Consider the following 24,291-nt stretch of genomic DNA (forward strand, 5'->3'; position numbering starts at 1 on the left):
TTTGAGCATATACCAGCTAGGTGTTTCAGGGATGGTGATCACTCGTGTTTAAAAATAGGGTTTTTGAGGTAAACAGAAGCTTTTCCCGGCACAGTAATGCCAGCGTTGCCGGACGTCAGAAAACTGGCGAATCATCTTAACTAGCTAAGTGATGAACTAAATTTTAATAGTTAACTTTTTAACTATTACCAATAGGCACCTGATTGCAATTAAAGATTTGTAGCCGGCCGTTAATAATAGCCTTATAGGTTTTTAAAATTTCGAAAACGCCATTACTCCCGCCGCTGTGGCACGACAAAATTTGGCTGCATCGTGCTAAAATGCATGCACTTTCGAAAAGTAATCAGGCAAAACAACCCTTCCAGTGGTCGTAACTAGTCGAAATAGCCAAATTTTGTCGTGCCACAGAGGCGGGAGTAATGGCGTTTTCGAAATTCTAAAAACTAATATGGCTATTACTAATGAACGGCTACAAATATCTAATTGCAATCAGGTGCCTATTTGTATTAGTTAAAGAGTTAACTATTAGAATTTAGTTAATTACTTAGCTAGTTAAGACGATTCGCCTGTTTTTTGACATCCGCCAACACCTATATTACTATACCACAAATTGCTTCTCATTTATATAATAATGATAAACCTTATTTCAAAAATTAGTGATCACTTTCCCTGAAGCACCTGGTATATATAAGCCTTTATAACTCGCATCAGGAGGAAGAAAACAACGCGCTAAACGCCGGCGAGTAATAGAAGTTGATGCGAGCGGCAGGGATTTCGGTGAAGTGAAACTGCTTAAAGGTCCACAGCTGGGCGCGTTGGGCCATAAGGCGAGTACTGAAAGTGTCATTTGCCCTGCACAGGATACCGTTTAATGATGATTATAATGAGGGACAGACAAATAAACCCGTTCTCACGATGGACGCGCAGCCGGCCTTTACGAGGCCCGAAGAGTTCCATGTGGACGGCCAGACGGTGGTCATCGAGGACATGATGACCCAGATGCGGATCTTCACGCACGGGCCACAGCACCGAACTGCAGGCCACGGCCCTCGAGATGTCGCACGAGGGTGGGAAGACCTGCATGGTCGTGCTCCTGCCTGACGAGATGGGCGGACTGCCGCTGCTAGAGTAGAGGCTGACCACCAGGACCAGGAGGCTCTCAGACCTACTGCACAGTTAGCGCGAGAAGCCCAACGTCATGCTCAAGCTTCCCAAGTTCGTCATGCAGCAACGCTTCCGACTGCGCAAAGCCCTCAATACATTGGGCGTCCGCCATCTGTTCACGCCGCGGGCTAACCTGTCGGGGATCTTCGAGACCAGTAGCCCTGACCAGCAGACCTCTTTCATGGCGCCTTCCAGGAGGTCAAAGAGGAAGGCGCAGAGCCCGCTGTCCCTCTGGCTGATGACGTGGCCGGCGGTGGCCCCGGGATTGGGGACATCACGCGCTTTGTGGTGAACCGGCCCTTCATGTTCCTCGTCGGGCACTGCCGGTCGAACGCCGTCTTCCTGATGGGCTCCGTGCGAAGACCCTGAGCGCGTGTGCTTCCTCGTTCAGACGCTTGCGCTCCGCGGTACATAGAGAGGCTGCATTCGCCGACGTCTTCTTCGTCATTTCAAAAACCGAAAGACAACTTCTTGTGCTGAAAAAAATACACACGGTTTAACTCTGTTAATCACGGAATATCGTGCAGATAGCGCTTCCTTTTTACATGGTTATGCTTGATGTGTCCCAATGATTAAACATTGACCTAAGTTTCCAGGTCGCATTGATGTCATAGTGTTACACACACACACACAGCACAGAAACTTCAATGGCTTTTCCACAAACTCACGGGTGAAGATTTTCTTGCTCCAGCAATTTCAGAGATGTTCCTCCGATTTTCGCTTCCGGTAAGCAGCCATCTCATCCAGTCGCAACTGCCGTTCTTCATCAGTTTCTTGCTGACGTCTTCTCTGCACTTTCTGCCTGTGTGTACTGCGTTTGCAGTTCTTTCTCTTACTGTGGTAAGAGTGCGGGCTAGATAATAATCCATGATTAAAAGTACAGAGCGCAGCTTAAAACAGACAAGCACAAAGACGAGAGTGCTCGTGTGGCTGCTCTCGTCTTAGTGCTTGTCTGTTTTAAGCTGCGCTCTATATTTTTAATATTTCTCTTAGCCACGGCGTATGCTTCCGTTGATTCCCGCTGCCGCTGTAGTCTCGGCCGCAGTTGTTCCTGTCTTTGAACACGACGGCACTCTTCGACAGGCAACCCGGACGGCCCCTGTTAAGCCTCACGCTCACCCGAGAAGCAGCACCACGACAGAACGTGTTCATAACGCCTAGCTGCGAATGTGAAGCCAGGCGACATTTCTCTGTTTTGGGAATTTTGTGAGATTGCCGTCTACCCCTGGCGAGACAGCTGCGCTGAAGCAGCCTGTGACATCACCTGTGGGGCGAGTGCTCCGATTGGCTGCGCCGCCTGCGACGTCATGTATGGCGCGCCTCCTATTGACTCCTTCGTGCCGCAACTCTGCTCTTCCTCCTCTCTCCTGGTGGTGCGCGCAAGTGTGCAAGAGGCTTCAGGGACGTATATACGTAAGCCCGAAATTCGTAAAGTGGGGCTAGTAGTGCTACTGCACTAAATATTGAGTGGGCACACGTCTGGTGGTGAAAATGGCACTTACCATAACAGCGAAAGCCAGTTTGCCACTGGAACCGCTGTGCATATACATCTCTAATTACAATGCACGCTGTGGAATGAACCTATTGCTTCACTGGATCATTTCGGCCCAGCATGGATCAATCTTTAATGTTAAAAATATAGAAATGGGTCACCGATTTTACGAGTACAACAAAATGCGAGGTTTTGCACACAGATCGGAGTTCGTGGTGTGCGTTAATGGAATTTCGCAGGAGAAAAACAAGTCGCCGTTTACGACGAAGTTCATTACTTTATTAGTTTTTGCAGTAACTGCATATGGGCATGGTTCCACGTAACCGATAAAAAAAATTTAAACGAAAATATCATGGACGGCGCACTGAGCCAATGAACAAGACCACGTCGGACTTGCTCTTCAGAACAAGCAGCATGAACGGGTGGTCAACTAGGAACTCCGTCGTCTGCGCGGCTTCTGGTCCTGCAGGTGCGCTCGCCTCTCCAGCCGTCGCTGGGCCGGGCTCCGTTCCTCCTTCGTCGATCTGCAGGAACACCCTGTGGACCAGCTCGAAAACGGAGGGCCTGCCTGTCTTGAACATGCCGGAAAGGTCGCAGCTGGTCGAAAATAGGTCATTCAACCCCATGGCTGTCAATGTGCTCTTCAGGCTCAGGCCCTGCTGAAAGGAAAGCTTGGGCAAGCTGACCTGGACGTTCGGCGTCTCTTTGAGGTCCGCCAGGATTGTCGACAGCTTACAATGCGACAGGTGGTGCTCCAGGTGCGACAGCCCGTCGATGTCATCCGGGAGAAGTATGACCATGGAGGCCTTGCCGCCCTTGTAGGGCATCTCGATGGCCCTGGCCTTGAGCTCGTCGCTGCGAGCGATGGCGAATTCCTGCTTCTGGTGCATCATGTCGACCTCCACCTTGGTCTTGGAGTTCACGTTGAACTCGTGGCGGGACGTCGAACTCGTCGGGAAGGGCAACTCCCAAAGGCCCCTGAAGTAGATTGCGCTGACCAGAATCGCACCGGTGGAAGCGGTGACGATTCCGGGGCCGAGCATATCCACAATCTTGGACTCGGTCGTGACCTTGACCCAGTCGTTGATCTCGGCGCGAACACTCTCACTCTTTTCAAACTCAACGGACAGGATGGTCGAGACGTACGACGAATTCAGGAAGGCCACATAGTTCTCCACGACCGGGAACTTCTGGTCGCTGTAGATCCGGTTGGCCAGGTGGAACTGAAGCTTGTGGGAATGACTCGAGAGCTTTGGCAGAAACGCGGCGAAGTTCTCATGCACCTTGTCATCCTTGACGCGGAGCACACTCAAGAGTTCTTCGGCGGTTTTGCCACGCGCTCCAGCCAGCGTCATGGAAAGGACAGCCGCTATGCTGAATGGCGAAGAGATCACGGTATCTAGCTTCTCCTGCCTGGAGTGTAGCAGTTCTCTGTGGAGGTCCACGGCGAAATGCACGATCATGCGACCGAGAGACTTCGGCATGACAAGACGTTGATATCTGCGCATATAACAAGAAGATATGGTGTGGTTACTGTGGCTACACTACTGGTGCAATTGCTGACTCTGCTGAACAGAAGAATGCGCATACAGTGCGGAACCTAAGTTCAGGTATATCTTCACCGGCGTGTAATGCATTCTCGTGAAAATAAGCGAAGAGCTGAAAGCCTTGAGACTAGCGGGGACCTGTAGGTGCATGGCCGGAAGATTTATGCTACAATGTGACAGCATTTTGTCCTAATTGTTGTCATAGTTGTTGAGGTGTGAGACATACGGTAAGTGAAAATTAACCCACTCACGTGCATAGTCTGTAGGAAATATTCACGCGATGTCACGGGCGCCATTTTGTTGTCCAGGGTGCGGTGGCCGGAGCAGGACCGGAGGCGATAATCTCATTAGACACGCGCGCAGCAGTTCTTCAGAGGCAACAAAATGGCGGATGCTGTGACGTTACATGAGCGTGTTATATCCCTTCATTGTGAGAAGACTTAGAGCCATGTGCACATGATTAAGTCGGCATGCCTCATGTCAACTGTGAGGAGACCAAGTGCGGAAAGAAGCCGACGCCGTTTCTTAAACGCGCAATGCCATGTAACTCAGCCAGCTCTGTAGTGAATGCGTAATTCCCCCTAGCGTCCCAGAAAAAGTCGTCAGAGACTGTGCGCAAACGGAGCGCGAACAGGTCCCGTAATGATTACTTTTCTGACTGGTCAATACTGCGTTCTAAAAGCGCTACAAATCCTCCAGAAGCGGCATAGGGGAACACGAATATATCGTTAGCTTAACGCGACGTGCCCGGTGCGTAGGATTCTCGGTCCCTTTCCCAGCGCTCCCTACGTGTTAAAATGGGCAAAAATATTGCGGTTTTCGCTTTGAACGTACGTACAGGTTCAACTCAACCGATATTCGTTGACCTCTGAGGCTTTCGCACTTTTTTCACTTCGATCTCTGCACGTGCACGCTTCGTGCTCTCGCGTGCTTGTTACTTTTGCTTTTTATACAAGCATACACGCACACCTTTTACACGGAGTGCGCTGTTAGGTGTAAAAATTTAAGACTGACAGATAATATAATGGTGATTCTTTTTAAAGATACCCGCTCATCCAGCGCCTCCTCTATTTTTACAATAGAGGAGGCACTGGCTCAACCTAGCGTAACCGTAAAGTCGCGACTCCCGTGGGAATACCATTTCGTCAAACACAGCGCACTGTGTATGGAGCGGAGTGGAGTGTCTGGCCACAAAGGTGGCGGCTGTTTAAAAATGGACCCCTGTGCTGGCTGTTGGAGCCTTAGCGGTTACTACGGAATTTCTTTGGCTCTACAGTCTTTTGCTACATTCTGTAGGCTTGTAGGGCATTTCCAGTAACGACTAAGAAGCATACGTGTATTTCAACTGGCTCGAACAGGTCGTAATGTTCGAAGAAAGCGTCTACTTGTCCGACGACGAAGTCAGGAGCGAACTGCGAAAGCAAGGTTACGGCGAAGTTTCCTACTCTGTGCTCCAGCATTTCAAACGGGGTATGAGATGTTACGTTTTTACTTTTGCGATAAGAGTATTTGTGCGCGTTCGTGGCCTGGCCGACTGAATGAGAACGCTCGTGCTCTTTTTTTTTTGTTTATCAGATTTTCAAAAGCGCATCCGTGAAGAAATCGGCAAGAGAATCAACGTCACCACATCGACGCCTTTAGCCAGCAGTGAACAAAGCACCAGCGTAAGGGTACAACACATTGTCTTAGCCTAGAAATGGCTTGCATGTCGATGATTTTGCTGATTGAAGGTATTTAGCGAACCGTCATTTAATTTCATGCAGTGGCTGCGTTAACGTGTCGTAATGTTTCTGCAGTCGTAGCAGTGCTTTGAGATATGTAGTCGTCATCACTTACCAGCGGTTAGGGGTGACAGGTAGAGAAGCACAGTGCTGACGACAGTTGCAAGGCACAAAGCTTGGTGTGCCCACGAAAAAGCATTTCCGCACTTTTTAGGTCTGAATCCATCTTTTATTTGTGTTTTATATTTAGGTGCAAACAAATGCCTCCTATTTGAACGCAAAGCACCAACGCCTAGACTCATCATCGCTTCTCGAAGATGCAACTTATTCGTCCTGCTACTCCTCGCTGTACATTGAACACAAGCAAGCCGATGGTGGCAATAATTTGGCAAAGGATGATGACTTTGGCACAGCCAAGCCACCCAGAAAATTTGCTCCTGCTCCGCGAAATATCGCTAAACACGAGCCAAGTTCCTCCTGCTACTCCACACCATCCTGCTCCTCCTCCTCCTCTGAACGAGAAGCAACAAACGCCACCAAGAACAGCAGTCTTTCCACAGATGGCCTTGCTCCTCGGGTACTCCATCGAAAAGTGCTGAGGTAAGTTGTTATAGTAGAATACACATTGAAAAAAAAAAAAACAGCATTTGTTAACGTAGGCACGGACCGCGGCGCCCTGTATTACTCTTCTGACCATTCACAACAGTGAACAAAACCAGATTTTCAATGTTTGACTGTATCAAACAAGCCAGAGGACATCAAAATTCTGGAGCTTATAATTTTGTCTAGTGGTTAGCTTCTTTTTTAGGTAGCAAGGAATGCTTTAACAACAGCCTAATTTCAGTTGCAGAGGAACTCTGTTTGAAAATCCTGAATGTGGGCGGAGCTTCGCTGCATCCTTTAGTTGTATCCTAACCCTTTGTTTGGCTCATCATAGCCTTTGTTGCTTTTCTGCCATAAAACCCAGTTTAACTAACTAGCAAACTTAGTTGTATCCGACTATAGACAGCACGCAGAAAACTACGCCTCCCATAATTGTATTTGCATACGTGTTTGTTGTTTGCTTTAATTCTGTTTTAGCTGTTCCTTTGTATCCGACTATAGACAGCACGCAGAAAACTACGCCTCCCATAATTGTATTTGCATACGTGTTTGTTGTTTGCTTTAATTCTGTTTTAGCTGTTCCTTTGCAAGCCTCTTTCTGTGCACACATATTGAATCTTGCTGGCTGAGTGGATAAACTAGATTAGCCCATTTTTAATTGTTTATTCATGAATGAGAATAAAAACTAGGTCTACCTTGCACCAAGTTCTACTCTAGGATATGACCGCGGGGCACTGCTGTAATGCTACCCTGCACGAGGGTGACTGCAAAGACTACGTCTGTGCAATGTACAGTCTTTGAGCAAAAGTGAACCAGGCTGTATGGTTTGATTCGAGCTCACGTAGTGAAGCAATTATGCCATATGCCACTCCTCAAGCTGCAAGTCTCTGTGATACCTGGTAAGGAGAACCCTTGTCCTCACCTTTCATGACCTTTTGATCTTCAGCGAGGCTGGAAGGGCTCCACTGTTCATGTGAGAAGTAAATCATGCAGGTGGTTACTTTTGACAAGGACGATGCATGCACACAAGTGTTTTTTTTTTTGTGTTTGATAACCGCAAGTGCTGCTTATTGCAGTTCACAAAGCTGTGGAGAATTGATGCATCTGAATAGGTATAAATGATGTTCAGCGCAGCGTTTCACGGTGACATTACACAAGAGAAGAAGATGATATGGGAGCTGCATTCAAAGTGTTTTAAATTGATGCCCGCATCTGTGTGGTCCTTCTTTGCTTGTCTCGTGTGCAACATTGCACCAGAGCATTTTGCTGCACGATCACCAGCTTACCCAGTCTTGAGTACTGTTGAGAAATTGTCTTTCTTTGCTTAATTCAAGGTGGGACTTTGGTGTGGGGCTTGACCGACATCATCCGTTTATTCTGCATTTTTGTGTTTCTTGCCACTGTTGGTACAGGAATTTGAAATATTTTAGAAATGATGCACTTAGTTGCATGCCAAAGACACCATTTTCTTCTCTGGCTGTTTGTGTTATTTTACTGCGTCTTGTTATTGCTAAACTAGTGAAAAAATATTAACCTGCTACAAAGAGTACCTTTTCGACTGGAATTTCTGCTTGCACTATTCATGGACTCAGTTCGTCCTGTAGGTTTACAAATTTCTCTATCTTTTAATGAGCTTGTTAGGAGCAGTTGCGTTATTGATTCCATTATTTGGAAGATATTCTTGGGTTTTATTATGCTGATTCATGTCAATGTGAATTTCACTCGTCATCATCAGGTGCTGCAATGGTCACGCCTACATCACAGAGCGGTCGACTTTGAGCACCGACTCCCAAGGTTAGTGGCACTCGTCAGTGTGTGATTTTGTGAGATGGTGCTTTGTGTTTTTTGAGTGTTTTGCAGTGCCACATGTTACACTGGGTTTGCAATCATATCAGTTGATTATTTAGCAGCACAGAAAGACATGCACCACAGAAGACAGGATGACAAAGGAGCTGTCTTGCAACTTGGACACTGAGGGATTATCTTGTCAATGCTACTTTCATTGAAAACAGAGCTCTTATAAACTAAAAATAAACTTAAAGAAATGAAGTATAGGTGCTGCCATTGCCGGCAAATTTCCCAAGTAAGTTGCGTGCGTTGCCACGGTTTTTTTGGGGGGCTATCCTAAAGGCTAGGGCCCCCATGGGGGCTGATTGATTGTGGTGCTCGGCTGCTGACCCGAAAAGCATGAGTTTGATCCCGGCCGAGGCTGTCGCATTTCGATGGAGGCGAAGTGCTAGAGGCCCGCTTACTGTACAACGTTAGTGCTAGTTAAAGAACCCGAGGTAGTCGAAATTATCGGGAGCCTTCCCCCGCAATGTCCCTCATAGCCCGAGTCACTTCAGAATGTTAAAACCGTTATCCCAAATCAACCAAACCGAAAGGCTGGGCTGCACCACTGTTCTCTTCAACACTGTGTAGATGTCAGTAGTTTGAATAGAGCAGTGGGGAAGTCTTTGAGTGCAGTTTTCTCAGTAGTAAATGTATGTTTTTCATGCCAGACAAGCATCGTGCCCCAAGGAGCCATAAAATCAACCTTTACTGAGGGCAAGAATTGAATGGAGCTGTGTCCAGTGACCCGTCGAAGTTTATTGGAAAAATGTGGAATATATACAATGAAAGGTCGTCTACATATTTTTGTGCTGCTCAAGAGCGAACAGATTTACAACTTGCCCAACTCATGTTATTTTTGCAGCAATATACGTAACGGCTGCCTTCTGTCACTTGTTTTTGATTCACTTGCAAATTTTATCGTTAAATGTGTTTTGTTTCATATTCTGGGTGGACACCACCTCAGCTCTAGTGTCTTGTTTGGTTTGCACTGACTAAACAGTCAATTATGAAATGAGGCGTACTGGCTCGTATACCATTCCCAATTGAGTCATCCTGCTGAGTATCGGAAGGCGTTCAACTACCACACATTCCCTTCTTGCTGGCACTCTCAAGATTCAAAATAATCATGGAAGTGCCGTACCTGTTATGTGTCCTCCATTACTAGTGAATGTCCAGAGACGAAAAAAAAGAGCTGCAATATGAGAAGCTCTGAATATTGTTCCCAATATTCACTTTACTAATGAATATTACTTAATCCTTGCTTACATGATCTGTAAAAGACAGTCTATCAGGTTATGTATGGTGTTAATGGTGACACGACTTGCTGTTGCTTCAAAAGGCATTAAAGACATGTTAGCAGAACAAGTTGGACCATGTACAGTCATGGACAAAAGTTTGCAGCATGCTCATTCACGGAAAAAAATTTATTGCGGAGGAGTAAGGCACAACAGGTCAATGGAAAGTATAGAAGTGTGAGTAGGCATGCATGTTTCATCTGGTAGAAGAGTACCATCAGAATGGCCAGCGAGGCAACACAGAAATTAATTTTTTTCCGCGAATTTACATCCCGCAAACATCTGTCCATGACTGTACAGGTGACCAAGTGAAATATAGGTTCCTCAATTTTTCTTTCTTTGCATCTGCCGCAAGAACTCGCCGACAGTGTGCTAGACAGCTTCAAGGAGAACCCCAGTAACCTGGATGATACTGTGCCAAGGAAACCGAGGGTGGGCCCTTTACCTCCGTTCAAGGTATGTTGCAGCTGAAATAACTTCTTTCGGGGTTATTAACAGATAAAACGTTGATTGCATTGCCCTGAAATAACTGTGAGGCCTTTGTGTTAACTTGTGTCAAACAGAAACAGTACCGAACATGAACAATCCAGAGACTACAGCAGGGGTTTTCAATCTTTTTAGCCTTAGAGAAAACCCCAAGAGCCCTGAATAGGTGCTGAGAAACCTGTGTGTCTCGGCTTCCATCCCTCCCCTCCTGACATTTCTGCAAAAATGAGTGAAGACACGTGGCCTCTCAGAATTTGCCTAAAGTCATTTTATAATGACTGGCTGCAGAGTTTACCAGTCTGCTATGCACAATTAGAGTGTGGTCAGTCCCGAAACAAAAGTGGGTGAAGGAAAGGTGGGGGGGGGCTGAACATGCATGGATTAAGGTGCTTGGGGAAACCTAAAGGAAGCTTTCCCAAGGAACCCAAGGGTTCCATAGAACCGAGTTTGAAAGCCCCAGGTCTACTGAAAAAGAGCAGTTTTTAAGAACAGTCGGGATTAAGCGAGAAGAGACAAAGGCAGCTTCAGAAAAAAGAAGTGGGTGTTTTAAAGAAGGGTGCAGAGGTGAGTGTACTGCTTCACAGCAAAGTCATGTGTGCTACCGCAGAATGTCTCTAGAGAATTTTGTGCCACATCAACACGGTTGACCCCATCATTATACAGCTTGGGTGCCCCAAATTGTTGCTTGTATCGAAATTTTAAAATATCCTATTGTAAAAGCAGCTAGCTGGGGTGGCTAAAATGATTCAGGTGTGAAAAGCCGCTGCCAGAAGGTGCTCCCAAAGTTGCTCCGATGGCGTGGCCCGGTCAGAGTGAGCAACGCCCGCATCTTGCCTGTTTTACGTTAAACCTTGCTGACACTGTTCTGTGCCTATCGATTTTCGTAAAAAGGTTTTTACCTTTCATCTTTGCACTTTAAATAATGACCTAGCGGTTTGAGCATCAGCTGGTTCAATCCCCAGTGCAGCCGGGTACCCACCGGTGGTACATTGGGTACAAGCTTTGCCCTGGCCTTGTGCCTGGCTTCATTAGGGTGCAATACTTCACTTGAGTGGACAAAAACACGTTGTGCATGGCGCTCTTTGGCCACAGATGCCATTGTGCCATAAAAATTCACCATCGTGGATTTGTGGCGCTTGTGCTCAACACTAGGCTCTGTTTCACCCGTCTTTTGCATTCGAATTTCTTGAAGTGTGCGTGGGCTGCAGCGGATATAAGCAGTGCATGTGTGTCTAAGAAGAACTTCATTTTGAATTTAAAGCCTTTGTTACAAACAATTAAAACTTGCACTGCTACTACAGAGAAAATTTTGAAATGTGTAATAAATGCACCTGATTTTTTAGTTGCACTCCGATGAATACTTATGATCTTAATCTACTGCACTGTGTCATTCGGAACATTGTACTGTAACTCTCATAATAATAATGATAATAATAATAATAATGAGTTCTTATGACACTGTGAAAGAGGCTGTAAGGCGTGCCGTGGTGAAGGGCTTTTAGTTAATTTCAACTACTCGGATTGTGTAGCTCACATTAAAATCTCGATGAATGGGAAAACTGCAGGATGTACATGCGTCATGGTGGTCTGTGAAAAAAAAAAAATTTATATGCAAGTATCAATTTGTAAGTGCAGTGTAAAACACTGGAACTGGTTTTCTCTGGGCCGTGCCAGTTCTGTCTGTGAGATTCATTAATCTGAGTTTGGGCAAATATTACACAGAAAGGGTAGATATTTGAATGGCTCCCCGAGCATGAAAAAAAAAGGAAGATGGGGAACATCGCAGGGAGCAGCTAAGCATCACAGTTTATCTCATGTGAATGCGTCTTTGTTAAAGGGACTATGCAATGAATAAAAAGTCGCTTGTAAATGTTTTCAATGCTTAGAAATGATGCTAAGAAGCATTCACACCAAGTATGAGTCTTCTAAACTGAGCCTGCAATTTATTATGAATTTTTAAAAACCGCGTTTTTTATAATTCGCGGGCCGATTGGTGTGCTCGTAATGACTGATTTTGAAACTAAAATCGTGAAAAAAGACGTCACTATACCTATGACGTCGCCAGGCCACCACACGCTGTCACTCGCTGGAGCCACGGCAGCCACTACGTCACGGGCACACTTCCGGTAGCCGTGAAAATTGTCTGCTCGTGCCGCCGCGCAACCCTCTCGGGCAAGCGCGAGCTAGGGCATTGCCTTCGCGCATATGATTTCAATTTTCCTCTGCCGCCTCCTTCTGTCGGGAGTTCCGGAGCCACTCGCAGTGGCTCGCCGAGTCGCTACTGTCGTCGCTGGTGTTGAGCCGGTACGGCGTGAACGTATAGGGCTCGATGCCCATCGCGGCCGTAAGAGCGATCAGTCGCGCCTCGTGGTCCGGGTCCATTACTGCTAACTACAACAGACGACAAGCAAAGCAACCCGACGCGCGCCGCAATCACGCCGCTGCTGGGTGCTAGGAGCGACAACCGGAAGTTGCAAAAGGAACGTCAGCGGATGACGTATTCATGGGCGGGGCCCAGTTTCAGAGCTGTTTTCTTTATTTTTGTCTGGTGCCCCGCGTGTACGAGTTGAGCGGGGAGAGGAGGAGCGCAATTTTTAATCGTCTATATCTTCGTTGTTATTGATGCTAGCTTAAAAATTCTTGCATTGGGGTGACGAATGATGAAATGCATATCTCTCGTCTGCTTTACGTAATATCAATTAATTTATTGCATAGTCCCTTTCATATTACTAGTGTGAAGGGCTACCTGGAATCACGTGCAAGGTAGATTCTTGAAGCTTTCGTAATGAAGAAATTAAAAAAGGGCTCCTTTAATAGTGTTATTGGGATGCTAGCACAGGTCAAGAACCAGACCGAGAGCTGTGGCTGAGAGTGAGTTTATTCGTCTCCGCTTCTTGCACCTGGGGCCTCCTTGCCCTCCCTCGCGATGAGAGAGAGACACACACGCCGCCTGTGCAGCGGACGGACTTCGCCGCCCTATTACTACCCAAGCATGCCTTTTACCTTTTGTTGAGCGTCATGGCAGGAAGAAATTTCTTCATGGCAACAGATGTCTTGCCCCTCCCCTTCCTTCCTAATCTTCCAGCCTCTCGTACTTTCTGCACTGCCCCCTGTTTCCATTCCTTGTTTATGCCTATTCCTTGTTTATGTCTATTCGTTGTTTATGCCTGTTCCTTGTTTACCATGTGTTAAAAATGTTTCTTACTGTAGCCAGTGTGCTGTAGTCAGCATTGTTGACTGCATGTTAGCGAGCAGGAGTCTTCGCACAATTGGTGGTAAAAGGGGGCCTTTTACTACGGTTTGAAGCTTTGTGTTTTACACCAGTTTCACTGTTTGCATACTTTAAGGACCCCGCCGCGGTGGCTCAGTGGTTAGGGCGCTCGACTACTGATCCGGAGTTCCCGGGTTCGAGCCCGACCGCGGCGGCTGCGTTTTTATGGAGGAAAAACGCTAAGGCGCCCGTGTGCTGTGCGATGTCAGTGCATGTTAAAGATCTCCAGGTGGTCGAAATTATTCCGGAGCCCTCCACTACGGCACCTCTATCTTCCTTTCTTCTTTCACTCCCTCCTTTACCCTTCCCTTACTGGGCAGTTCAGGTGTCCAATGATATATGAGACAGATACAGTGCCATTTCCTTTCCCTAAAAACCAATTATTATTATTATACTTTAAGGAAAGGATGCCCCTGTGGCAGAGCAAAATATAGAGCCAATTTTATTTCTCTGCTTCGTCCTCATTTACTCATTTGAACTGATAGTACATAAACCCGTGTCAGTAGTAAATTTTAGATTTGCTGAGGGTGGCTCTACTTTCGCTCCCCATTATTGCCAGTGCATCGTTCATGTATTACTCGAGGCACATTAAAGCAGATACTCAGGTGTGGGGCAAAAGAAAAAGTGTATTGCACCTTCTATTGGGGCTAGAACATGCCATGACACAAATACGTCCTTCACATTTAAATTACAGTAGGCATTTGATGCCCCACCAAATAATCCTTGCGGAAGAATCATATAAAAGCCATGATATGAGCTGCTACATGATGAGGGATATGCAGCTTTGAATGCAAACGCACAATTCGGACCGGACGAGTGCGACTGCACCCTCAAATAATAAAAAAAGAAAAGGGAAACACAATGGGCATAATTTATTCTCGCAAATGGCAGCATTCTCCGGCAAGTGATTGCAGTCTCCCCTCGGGAGGGCACGGTCTCGCTCGTTGAACAACTCTCTTGAAACTGGAGCTCAGAATTCTGTCCAATAACGATGCACCACCACTGGGGCTTTTCTTTTTCCCTTGGCGGCGCACTCAAAATAAAGCGCAGCTTAGAAATGACGCATCTAAACATGGTTTATGCACTTTGCACCCTGTGCAAACGATGATGGTGTGCCCTAGCATCAGCGCCTCTTACGGCATCGGCACACAGAGGGGCCACATTGAAGGGAAACACGCTGTACTAGTCACACCTCTACCATTTCAGCCGTCCTGGTGCAGCAGTGTTAGCGAGCATCAATCCTGCACTGAACTCACAGCCATGGCTCATCTGATCTGCAGAACTGTGCAATACGACTGTAGTTGGATACAACTCAAGAATGAAGCGGCTTTTCCCCCAACAAATGGATACAACTCAAGCATGAAGCGGCTTTTCCCCCGACAAGGACCCCCTTCCAGCCTGTGGCATTGGACAATTCTCATGAACCTGCTAGCGTTACAACGCGAGGAGGGGACTATCCTTGACCATGTAGGGAGGGGGCTATACCCTTTCATCTAGTACCACTCGTTGCATTGTCACGCCTTAGCAGGCTCATCAGAATCGGCCGACGCCATTGGTTGGAAGAGGGTCTTTTGACGGCGAAAAGCCGCTTCGTTCTTAAGTTGTATTCTATAGAGTAGGAAAAAACGTGCTTCTTCTGAATGCTTTTGTTGTGCATTTGGAATTTGTTTTCGATCAGTGTTTGCCTCAAAGGGCATTTAGTTTGGTTGGGATATTTTTGCGTTGTCGCGATTTTGAAGTGAGTTTTTTTCTTTCTTTTCATCTTGCTTTTATATGAAAGAATAGCGGGCTGTGGTGAATTCCAATGCAAGAAATAACTACTTAGACATTTTTGTGTACCGAAAAAGAGAAAAAAAGGAGCTGCTTAAATTCAAGAAGCAGTTTGTTTTTGACAGCATGCCTTTTTCTCTATGAGACAGTAGTGTGCAGCTGCAGTGGCATCACATGGATTTTTTTATGCATAACAGGACATCTGTTGCCAGTGTGCTCCACTTCATGTATGCAACATATCTTATCTGCGGACCTTCAATAATGCAGTGGTGCGGTACTCGCATAAACATTCCACTTATATTGCTGGATGAACTTGAGGTCTCAGATATAATTGCTTCTTGTAAAACCCTACTAGAGTGATGTGGAAGTCTGTTGCGAGCAGGAAAAGAAGACACAGGTGTTATTAAATTATGTTTACCTTTGGGTACTGTTCACAGGGGGAGCCTATTCAGAAAGATCTCATCAAGCCAGCAAATGCATCCATGCATTCACGTATGTATATTTCTTCTGTTCTCGCATCTTACAAATTCCTTACGGTTCTGGAATAAATGCTTTAGGTTTTAATTATATCTTTCCTTACACACTAGAAGAATGGAACTGATTGCCACACCATTTAGCAAGTAGCATCAATTCGATTCAATTAACTGAATCTTGACAACCTTAGACTGACCTGCTGTGATGTGGCTGCATTGAGTAATATTTCTGCATGTTTGAATTAAGAAAATTTTCTTCTTTTTCTCTTTCCCTATTTGTTACCCAGTGCTGTTATGATTGATTTGATTATTTTACAGTGTGATTTTGTTATTCTGCTCCTCCTGCTAGAGCCTGTCTGTGAGCCTGCAGTGTATTGTAAATAAACAAAATCTACTTGTTGTAACTATGTGCTGTGCACATGTGTAAAACTGTTCCAGGAAATTTGAATGGGGCTGTTTTATTGCATTGATGGCATACAGTTTCATTTTTTAAGCAGGGACACTCATAGAAATGAAGCAATGCGAGCTTCTTGGGCACAGGCTGGAAAGTGTTATATTGCATTGAGATGGTTATAATATAAAAACTTCCCATGTTGGCATAATGAGCACAGTTGTAAGTGCTGTGCATGTTGTTTGGTTGCCACTCACATATTCACATATTCACTCACATATTCAAGGCCATGGTTGTTTGTGTTTTTGCAGTTGCTTGTTTTCTGCGCCATGTTTTCATTACTGTTGCAGCTCTTGTTCAAGTGGATCAAAAATCAAGAAAAACCACAAGCTTGTATCGAATTAGGAAGACAGTTCAAGAAAGTTAAATTAGCTACACAGTTATGGAGCTAAGTTATAATTAATCATCTGTAATTTTTATTTTACTTTTTATTTGCAGATACTGCGGACCATACATATACATAGTCCACACAATAGGGGCATGTGTGGCAAAATGTAAATTGGTACATAGCAAGCATATGACTATAAATAGAACAGATTGCATACAAGTCAGTGGAGAGGAAGGGAAAAGAAAGACGAGAAATTACATAATGACCGAAATACAATCAAGAACAAAAGAATTGATGCTTCAGTTCTTCCATTTTTTTTTCATTGCATTAATGTTTGACTTGAACGGCTGTTCTGTTCAAAATTTTCACTAGAATCTGCAGTTTGCAAGTGGCTTAAAAGTAGGAAGTAAATGAGCTTTGTTTATTGCCATATGGCATATCCATATGCCATAAGGTTTCATTCTGCAATGATAACCTTGCCTTTGACCCTGGCTGTAGTCAGATACGAATCAAGAATGAAGCGGCAAACGCTTCTCAAGGGAGACCCTCCAGCCATAGGTGCTGGCCTGCTTTAATGCTGTCGTGGTCACCCATCTTGCACCTGCTAGCATGGCATTGAAGGTGGCTATCAGGTGCAAGGCACTTGATTTCAATGCCATGACGACAGGTTGACGCTATTGGCTGAAGGACGTTCTTTGAGGGGCATTCGCCACTTTGTTCCTGAGTTCCATCCGACTGTAGCCATCATCTTTTAATGGATACGGATGTACAGGGAGTAAAGTTGTGAAACTAACCAGAAAGAAAGCTATTGGGATCTGCTTGCCCTTGTAAAGTGCACCTGATGGCAGCTGATGATGAACATATTATTTTCCAAGCATATTCTCTGTTAACTGAATTTATGCATAAATGTGGGTTGCTTGGTACAGGACAGAGGCGGAGAACAGTGCACATTCCATTCGTCAATACTCATATGTAGACTATGGAGAAGGATAGACGGCACACAGCTGGAAATATATTTTCTAAGGGTGCACGAATAGTACATACTTCAAAATTGAACCGAATGCGAATAATCTACATTTGGTACCGAATCGAATATGAATAGAATATTTTTATGCATATTCGCTACTTGTGCGAGCATTCATACCAAGCAAATGATAATGCAGAATAGTGAAGCACTGGCAGCGGCACAACAGTACGGCACCCATCTTATTGAGTACTTAGCTTATTGAGCGAAGTCAGTACAATAATCCTCTGACTATGGTATTTTACTTGCAGGAAGATTACCTTTTTGGTAGTGATGACGACAGCGAATAAACTATCCCAGTACGTGAGAGGGACATGAGCTGCGTTATATGCCGTGGCTTCTGTGATGGGGCATCAGGCAAGGTTTGCTAAACATGCCTGAGCTGTGCTGTATCGCCCAGTCTTAGAGGCCATGTTTTAGCATTATGAAAGCTGCCATACAAATCCATCCTATGTGGACCAATCGTAGCAGCATGTGATAGTGTGGAAGTAAAGTGGGCCCTGTTTTTGAAGCATTCCTTGAAGAACGCTAAGGCGAGCCCTATACGAACTTTGCGACAATGGAAACTTGGATATATTTGAAAATTTGAAATAACTTTATACCTTCATTATTCAGGAAATCAAATGACAGGATATTTGATGTGGTACTAAAAAGTTTCAAATAGCATTTATAAACCTGTAACATTTTGTGCGTTTTCCAGGCCAGTGCTCTGTATTGTCTAGTTTTCATGGTAGTTGCCCATTTATTGCATTGTTAGGCACTCTCTGTTGGCTACAGCTCCACAGTTTGCCAATGCACTTGCCTTGGTTCACTCCCTCTGTTTGCTGCAGTGCTGAAGGTGTCGGGAACCAAGGTGAAATGGAAGAGGGGGCCGGGTAAGTGCGACCCAGTCACCCGCTACCACGAGTACAAGGCCTTCTGGGAACGGCACAAGGCACCGGGCGAGAAGGCCCACAAGCAGCTCCGCTGGAACATGCGGGCACAGATGCTACGGCGGGATGATGTCATTGCAGTAAGCTCTGTTCTGTGCTTTGAAGTACTTTCAAAGATGCCTAAAGGCCTCTCGGTGATCCTTTCTCATACCTTTTGTTTTTTAACATTTTGGCTTATTTTGTGGGCACTGTCACTGCAATTTTTACTGCACCGCAGAATGTGAAATGCCACTGGTGGCCAGTTTCCTCACATGAAATAAGAGGAGAATGTGTTGATTCACAAGAAATATATATACTATATTGTGAAAAAATACACAGCATGATAGGCTGTGGTTAAAATAATATGATATGTACGTACTGTATTTACACAATTGTAAGTCGACTCCCCCAAATCACATGTTTAAGCTTGGCCTTGAACAGTTGAACGCGATAGCATTATCCAGCAGCCGCCTTATCGCCAGCCGCTATCGGCTGCCGCGCACAGGCGTGCCCGTGGCGCCTAAACGGAAATGTTTTAGTCACTGAACTACTCGTCCACACTTGCGCCATTGTCCTCACTAGCACTGCCGTGTGATCGCTGCTGTGGTCCCACAGCACGTCGTTCTAATGCCGTCGTCCAGCGAAATCCTGCACTTCGCAAACAGCCACATCACGACATCACGTGGAACAGCTGAAAATTTTCCTCGCTGCAGCTGCCACACTTGTATCACCCGTTGCGAATGTCGAACTTGCGGCCCGGCGCACGGCTGTTCGTTTCTTCAGCGAAGAAAATGGCAGCCGTCTTGAATGTAGCCGTGAACGAGCACCGGTCGCTTGCCGGACCTGGAGCACAAATGATGACTGACGAAGCACTACATTGAAAACTTGTGAAACGCGGCCGGTAGTAGTCAAATGCGTCAGAGCCAAAGAGAAACTACTCGTGAATGGCGTCGGCTCTTCCGTTGACTACTGACACTCCCCGGCACCGCTGACATTCCGAGTGGGGGTGCCGCCTCGATTGGAACAGCGGCCCTTCCATCAACTATCAATGCTCCCTTGAGCGCCCAGCGCGCATTTCCAAGTAAAAAGAAAACTTGTTGGATGCTTGAGCTTCCCGTGAACGCGATTGCGTTACTGGGCCGCCGCCGCCACTTATCAGCAACCGCATTCAGTAGCCACGTGTGAGGTGCCAGTTTGCTGCTTATCGACAGCCGCCATCGGCCGCCGCCCGCGCGTGCAGGGAGGGTATACGCCATTCCTGCGCGTTGGCATAGCTGCGCAAGGCCAGCACCAAGAGCGATGCGATGGAGCCGCGGAGCAAAAATGCAACCACGCTGTAGCACGCCCAATATCTCGTTTGTCTCGCCTTTACTGATAGTGCGATGTTTTTGTTTCGATTGTAAGTCTACTCCCCACTTCGGATTTTCAAATTTTAAAAAATAGGTCGACTTGCAATCGTGTATATACATATAACATATTAAGGGGTGTTCCAATGATAGGTATAACATATTAGGGGGTTGGGGCACTGGTCTTAAGTCTATTTTTCTTGTTTTCAGTCCAATCCTAATGAAACTACATCACCTTCTTCAGTTTTTATGCGGGTTCCGAATCTTAAATTGCTAAATTGCTTTCTTCATAAATTAGTCAGTTCATAATATAATTTAGTCATTGATTTGTACCTCGATGAAAAAAATAGTCAGTAAAAAATAATCTCTACTGCACGGCTACATAGTCTGAGTAAAATGTGCAGTAATCAAAGCAATTTTTCTACTTTACCCTTACTGGTAATCTTGCAGCACTTCGAATAGCAGCATTCAAGGTGTCAGCGTCACGCATTGATAAACTTTGAGAAGTCACGAATTTTTGAGGCGTGATTGAACAATTATGCCTTCATTATTGAAAACGCTGCATCTTCGATTTCCTTTAGCATGCAAAATGACATATTTGTTCTAGATGCTGAGATATCGACATACTAAGACAGCTAGGTGTCCAAAATTTTCATGTTCTTAATTAGTCCGCTGTTGTGCAAATTTGGCCCACATGATAATAAAAATTTAATATGGCCAAAATACTGATTTCCAAAAGGAAAAAATTGGTAGAGTTGAAGAATAATGGCTGTGGATTTCAAAAATGTCATTTTTAGAAAATAGATTTTTGAGTCATTTTTTTTTTTGTCCCAAAAAATAGTGTCTTCCCTTAAGGGACAGAATAGCAGTTCCTTGCTGCTGCTGTTCTGTCATGGGCGGGGCATTTAATGTAGAGTGGTGACAACTGGTGGTTCTAGCAGGGTGTTGGAGTGGACACAGAAATAAGGAACATGTAAACAAAGGCAGCCAAGGATCAGATGGAGTGACGAGATAGGGTAGCTGACTGCAGTTGGCGTAAACAGGAATTATCAGGAACATTGAAAATGCTGCTCTCAGTGTGCTAACGGCGCCAGCAAAAGAGAAAAAGCCCTCTGTGCATTTGTCGTTGTCATCATGGGCCTAGCTGCATCCAGTGCAAGACAAAGGCCCCTCCTATATCCCTCCAATTAGCCCTGTCTTGTTCCAGCTGCAGCCACCTTATCCCTGTGAAACTTCCAGATTGCAAGCATGTATGTAGGTGTGCTTTGTTTTCTTGTGTCCAAATCTTTGGATGTAGCTATGTTGAGTTAAAAGTACCATGCTGCATATGTCTGTCATTGAACATGTTGTGACTCCCTGCTGTTTTGCAGGGTTCCTGGCAGCCTGTTATTGGAAAAGAACCACCTCCACCACGGCCCAAATAAATTGCATTTTACAGGGTATCACGATAGTGTACAAAAACATGCAATTCCCTTCCCTTTCAAAGGCATACAGTGTTCAGAGGCTTCACCTGGTGCATCAAAAGCTTGTTAGGTAATTCAACATGCGTTGATCTGTCTGTTCTGCATGGCTGCATCATTTCTTTCTACAGGCTTGTGCTTTAACTCAGCAGTAGCTAAACATTCAATGGTGAATTTGAGGCTGAGGCACACAGCACGTGACATGGCACGTGTGCACATCTCATGATCAGCAGCAGGGTTTAGATCTCCAAATAAATCCATGTTCATACCCCTAGCGTCCTCACCTGACATTTACCATGTGTTGTCGACATTGTGGCTTGCCTGTTAAGTCCCCTCTGAATTTTTTTAGGCTAGCACATGGACCAGACACGAGACTTCCACGGCAAACAGTATGTTGAGTTAGGCGGGTTGGTAAAGGTTCACACTGAATAAACGGCGCAAAAAACAGGCAAACAAACCGCTTGTCCTGCGTTTACCTTTCTTCTTGTCCATTGGTTTTTGCTTTGTTCACTGAGTACAGACTGCAAGCAGTGTGCTGAAGTTACCATTTTGCTAAGTACTTAGCCATAAAATGAAAATCAACAGGTCCATCAAAAATATTGAGTCCAGCATCGGTTCGTTCCCAATTAAAGAGCCATTATCAAGCACTGGTCATCACAAACTGCGGGCAGGCCAACTCTGAAGTCGTGGATGCAACGGAATATACAGATGGCCATGATGGCAGTTTTGACAAGCCCTACGCGTATGACGATGCTTTTCAAAGCATGCACGCGTGATTGGAGTGATCATTTCTATTCCTCGATCGGTGGTAGAAGATGAAACCATTCTGAAATGTCTTCTTGCTTCGGATAACAAGTACACTGTCTGGTAGCACTGCTAGGCCTTTGAGACCAAGTAAAGCTGCATAATCTTCTGTTCCAGATCTGTTGTGACATTCTTGACAGGGTGTTCGTGCCATAAGTTATTTAACTTAGCTGTGGAAGATGAGCATTGCCGCAGGACCACTCAAACATGCAGCAAACCCGAGTGACCTTTCTGCAGTAAATTAGAAACCTTGGTTGCCTGACTTTGTGATAATTCGAAGGTTTTGGCTAGCCATGTGGCGCTGGAATTAAACCTATTGTTTATCATATAGCTCGTAATAGACATAGATGTAGAATGTAGGTCAGCTTGCCAATGTTTTGAAAACAGTTGAAATTTAAATTAGGCGAAGGGGCAAACTGTAGTGATTTTAAATCTTGCAGCACCAATTCTCTGCTTTCTTGATTTATAAAACCATATGCAACCTACCAAGAAAGCAAGGGTGTGTGTCATGAGAATAATGTGCAATTGAGTGACATGATGGCATACAACCTGGCAAACTGTATGGAGCCGCAAGCAGCCGACCGATTTTTTGGTCTTCGAAAATCTGTGCTTTGCTGGGGAACCGTTATACAGTTCTGAAAGGTGTATATATCCTCCATTGGTGTATCTGACAGTAATCCCCTAAAGACCATTTTTTTTTCCAGGCTAAACGTGTTGCGAGTAGGCATTGTTGCCGCAGTTGAGCTGGTTCTTTATCGCCGAGGAATGCTTTCTTTTTGCGGCACGATTGCAGTGACAATGCGACAGCGCGAGAATCTGTCTCGGCTTAGACGCCGAGGGGTGGGTCTTCGGAGCCTTCTGGTTCCCGCATGTCCCCTTACCCTCCCATTTTTGCTCTGGAGACAGGATCTGCCCTTGCTTTACGTGATGCGTGTCTGCGTAAATTGCGTGGAGTTTGTGTATGCAGAGCAGCAGCAAGGGGGGTGCTTTGCGGCGCGGTAGCGCAAAGTTGGTTGTACATTCATGGCATGGTCCACATCATACCTTGAAGGCCACACAAGTGGCATCAGTAATGTGCGGTTAGTCAAGTGCAGTCCGGACATGATGGAAACATTGCAATAGTATAAGCTGACAATCGCTTGTGGCCAGAATGTGGAAGAAAGCACATTGGGGACTTTTTAAAGCTCATGTTATATCAGTAAAGTGATTTTTTCAAGTTGACTGATTGTTTTGACTGTTCAATAATTCGGACCATTTTTTGGGTAATGTTGAGCCCAAAAATTAGTCGGCGAATGTAACTGGTATGCTACCAACATCAGAACACCAAGGATATAAGGCACACTAATTGGGAAAAGAATATATACAAAATGTCTCTCGGTCTTATCATCAAACGTCATCAGAGATGGTAAAAATTTGTGACGACATAAAAGCACTTTCTGAATGTGCTGTCAGGAATATCGTGTTTTCTGGATGTAAACACATGCAAGAAACTTGCATGTTGGTGCCAGCATGGAGGAAGGAAAAAACTAGAATAGGATGTCCCATGACAACTTTTGAAAACCTAATGTGTAAATCCTAGATGGGAGAACTCTGCTTGCACATAGCCACATGTAGTCTTAACTCTGCTCTGCTGTGCTATTGCTGGGCATGTGAATGTCTACTAAATCTTACTATGACCCAACATAAGAGGTCATGTCTCTGGTGGTGTCAAGAACAGGAGTTGATTTAAAGGGATACAGAGGACAAACTGAGGTTTGCCTGCAACTGTAGACTACAATGTTTCACTCACAGAGTTCGCTTTCACTGAGAACTGAGCTTTCAGAAGTCAGGAAAGGTCAAAAAATGAAATACAGGTGTTGCCCCAACTGGTTGTTCTCACAAGCAAAATTTGGTGCATCAAGACTGTTTTCTAAGAGCGTATCCCTGACGCTAGGCTGCACAGTCATCCAGTTTGCAAGCTGTGATCATGGAGTCCGTTTTGTTGTAGCCATCATGAGTTTGAACAAAGTGACTGGAATATTTTAAAATGCAATTTTCTCAACGTAGCCAACAAAGGCTAATGCAATCGATTTCTCCATGAAGAAATATTGGACGCAGTACTACTCACTGTCCCTTTAACTAAACTTAGCTTTCGAAGGCTGACTGTGACTCCTCGCTTTTTCTTCTTCAATAGTTGCCGCTACAGGCAGAGAAATCCGACAGCCATGTAACGTGCGGTGATAGCACACCTATCGCAATCTGTGCAAACACCTATATAGAAATATCGTAGTGATTAAAGGATGAGCATGTTTCTGGACTTGAGCATGTAATGC

The 24,291-nt window shown here is 45.3% G+C and overlaps 1 protein-coding gene and 2 pseudogenes across 1 annotated transcript; 2 read left to right on the forward strand and 1 right to left on the reverse strand.

The window, feature by feature from the left end:
• Window positions 1-870: 870 nt before the first annotated feature.
• On the forward strand, window positions 871-1,536 carry LOC144132885 (iris pseudogene; annotated as a pseudogene).
• Window positions 1,537-3,006: 1,470 nt separating this feature from the next.
• Window positions 3,007-4,150, reverse strand: LOC144132883 (iris pseudogene; annotated as a pseudogene).
• A 1,248-nt stretch (window positions 4,151-5,398) lies between these two features.
• LOC144132884 (uncharacterized) lies at window positions 5,399-21,158 on the forward strand. Its single transcript, XM_077665600.1, has 8 exons — window positions 5,399-5,673; window positions 5,779-5,867; window positions 6,175-6,524; window positions 8,263-8,321; window positions 10,011-10,111; window positions 15,620-15,674; window positions 18,289-18,470; window positions 21,086-21,158. The coding sequence occupies exons 1-8, from the start codon at window positions 5,568-5,570 to the stop codon at window positions 21,137-21,139; spliced, it is 996 nt and encodes a 331-aa protein (XP_077521726.1). The 5' UTR covers window positions 5,399-5,567; the 3' UTR covers window positions 21,140-21,158.
• The last annotated feature ends 3,133 nt before the right edge of the window (window positions 21,159-24,291 follow it).

Source organism: Amblyomma americanum, chromosome 5 (assembly GCF_052857255.1).
Source record: "Amblyomma americanum isolate KBUSLIRL-KWMA chromosome 5, ASM5285725v1, whole genome shotgun sequence".
NCBI lineage: Eukaryota > Metazoa > Arthropoda > Arachnida > Ixodida > Ixodidae > Amblyomma > Amblyomma americanum.

What these genes read in the sequence shown, in the direction of transcription:
- LOC144132884 (XM_077665600.1), top strand. Translation starts at nt 5,568, where the DNA reads ATGTTCGAAGAAAGCGTCTACTTGTCCGACGACGAAGTCAGGAGCGAA. An exon ending in TTTGAGCACCGACTCCCAAG is followed by an intron (nt 8,322 to 10,010) that starts GTTAGTGGCACT and finishes ATCTGCCGCAAG; the next exon opens with AACTCGCCGACAGTGTGCTA. An exon ending in AAATGCATCCATGCATTCAC is followed by an intron (nt 15,675 to 18,288) that starts GTATGTATATTT and finishes TGTTTGCTGCAG; the next exon opens with TGCTGAAGGTGTCGGGAACC.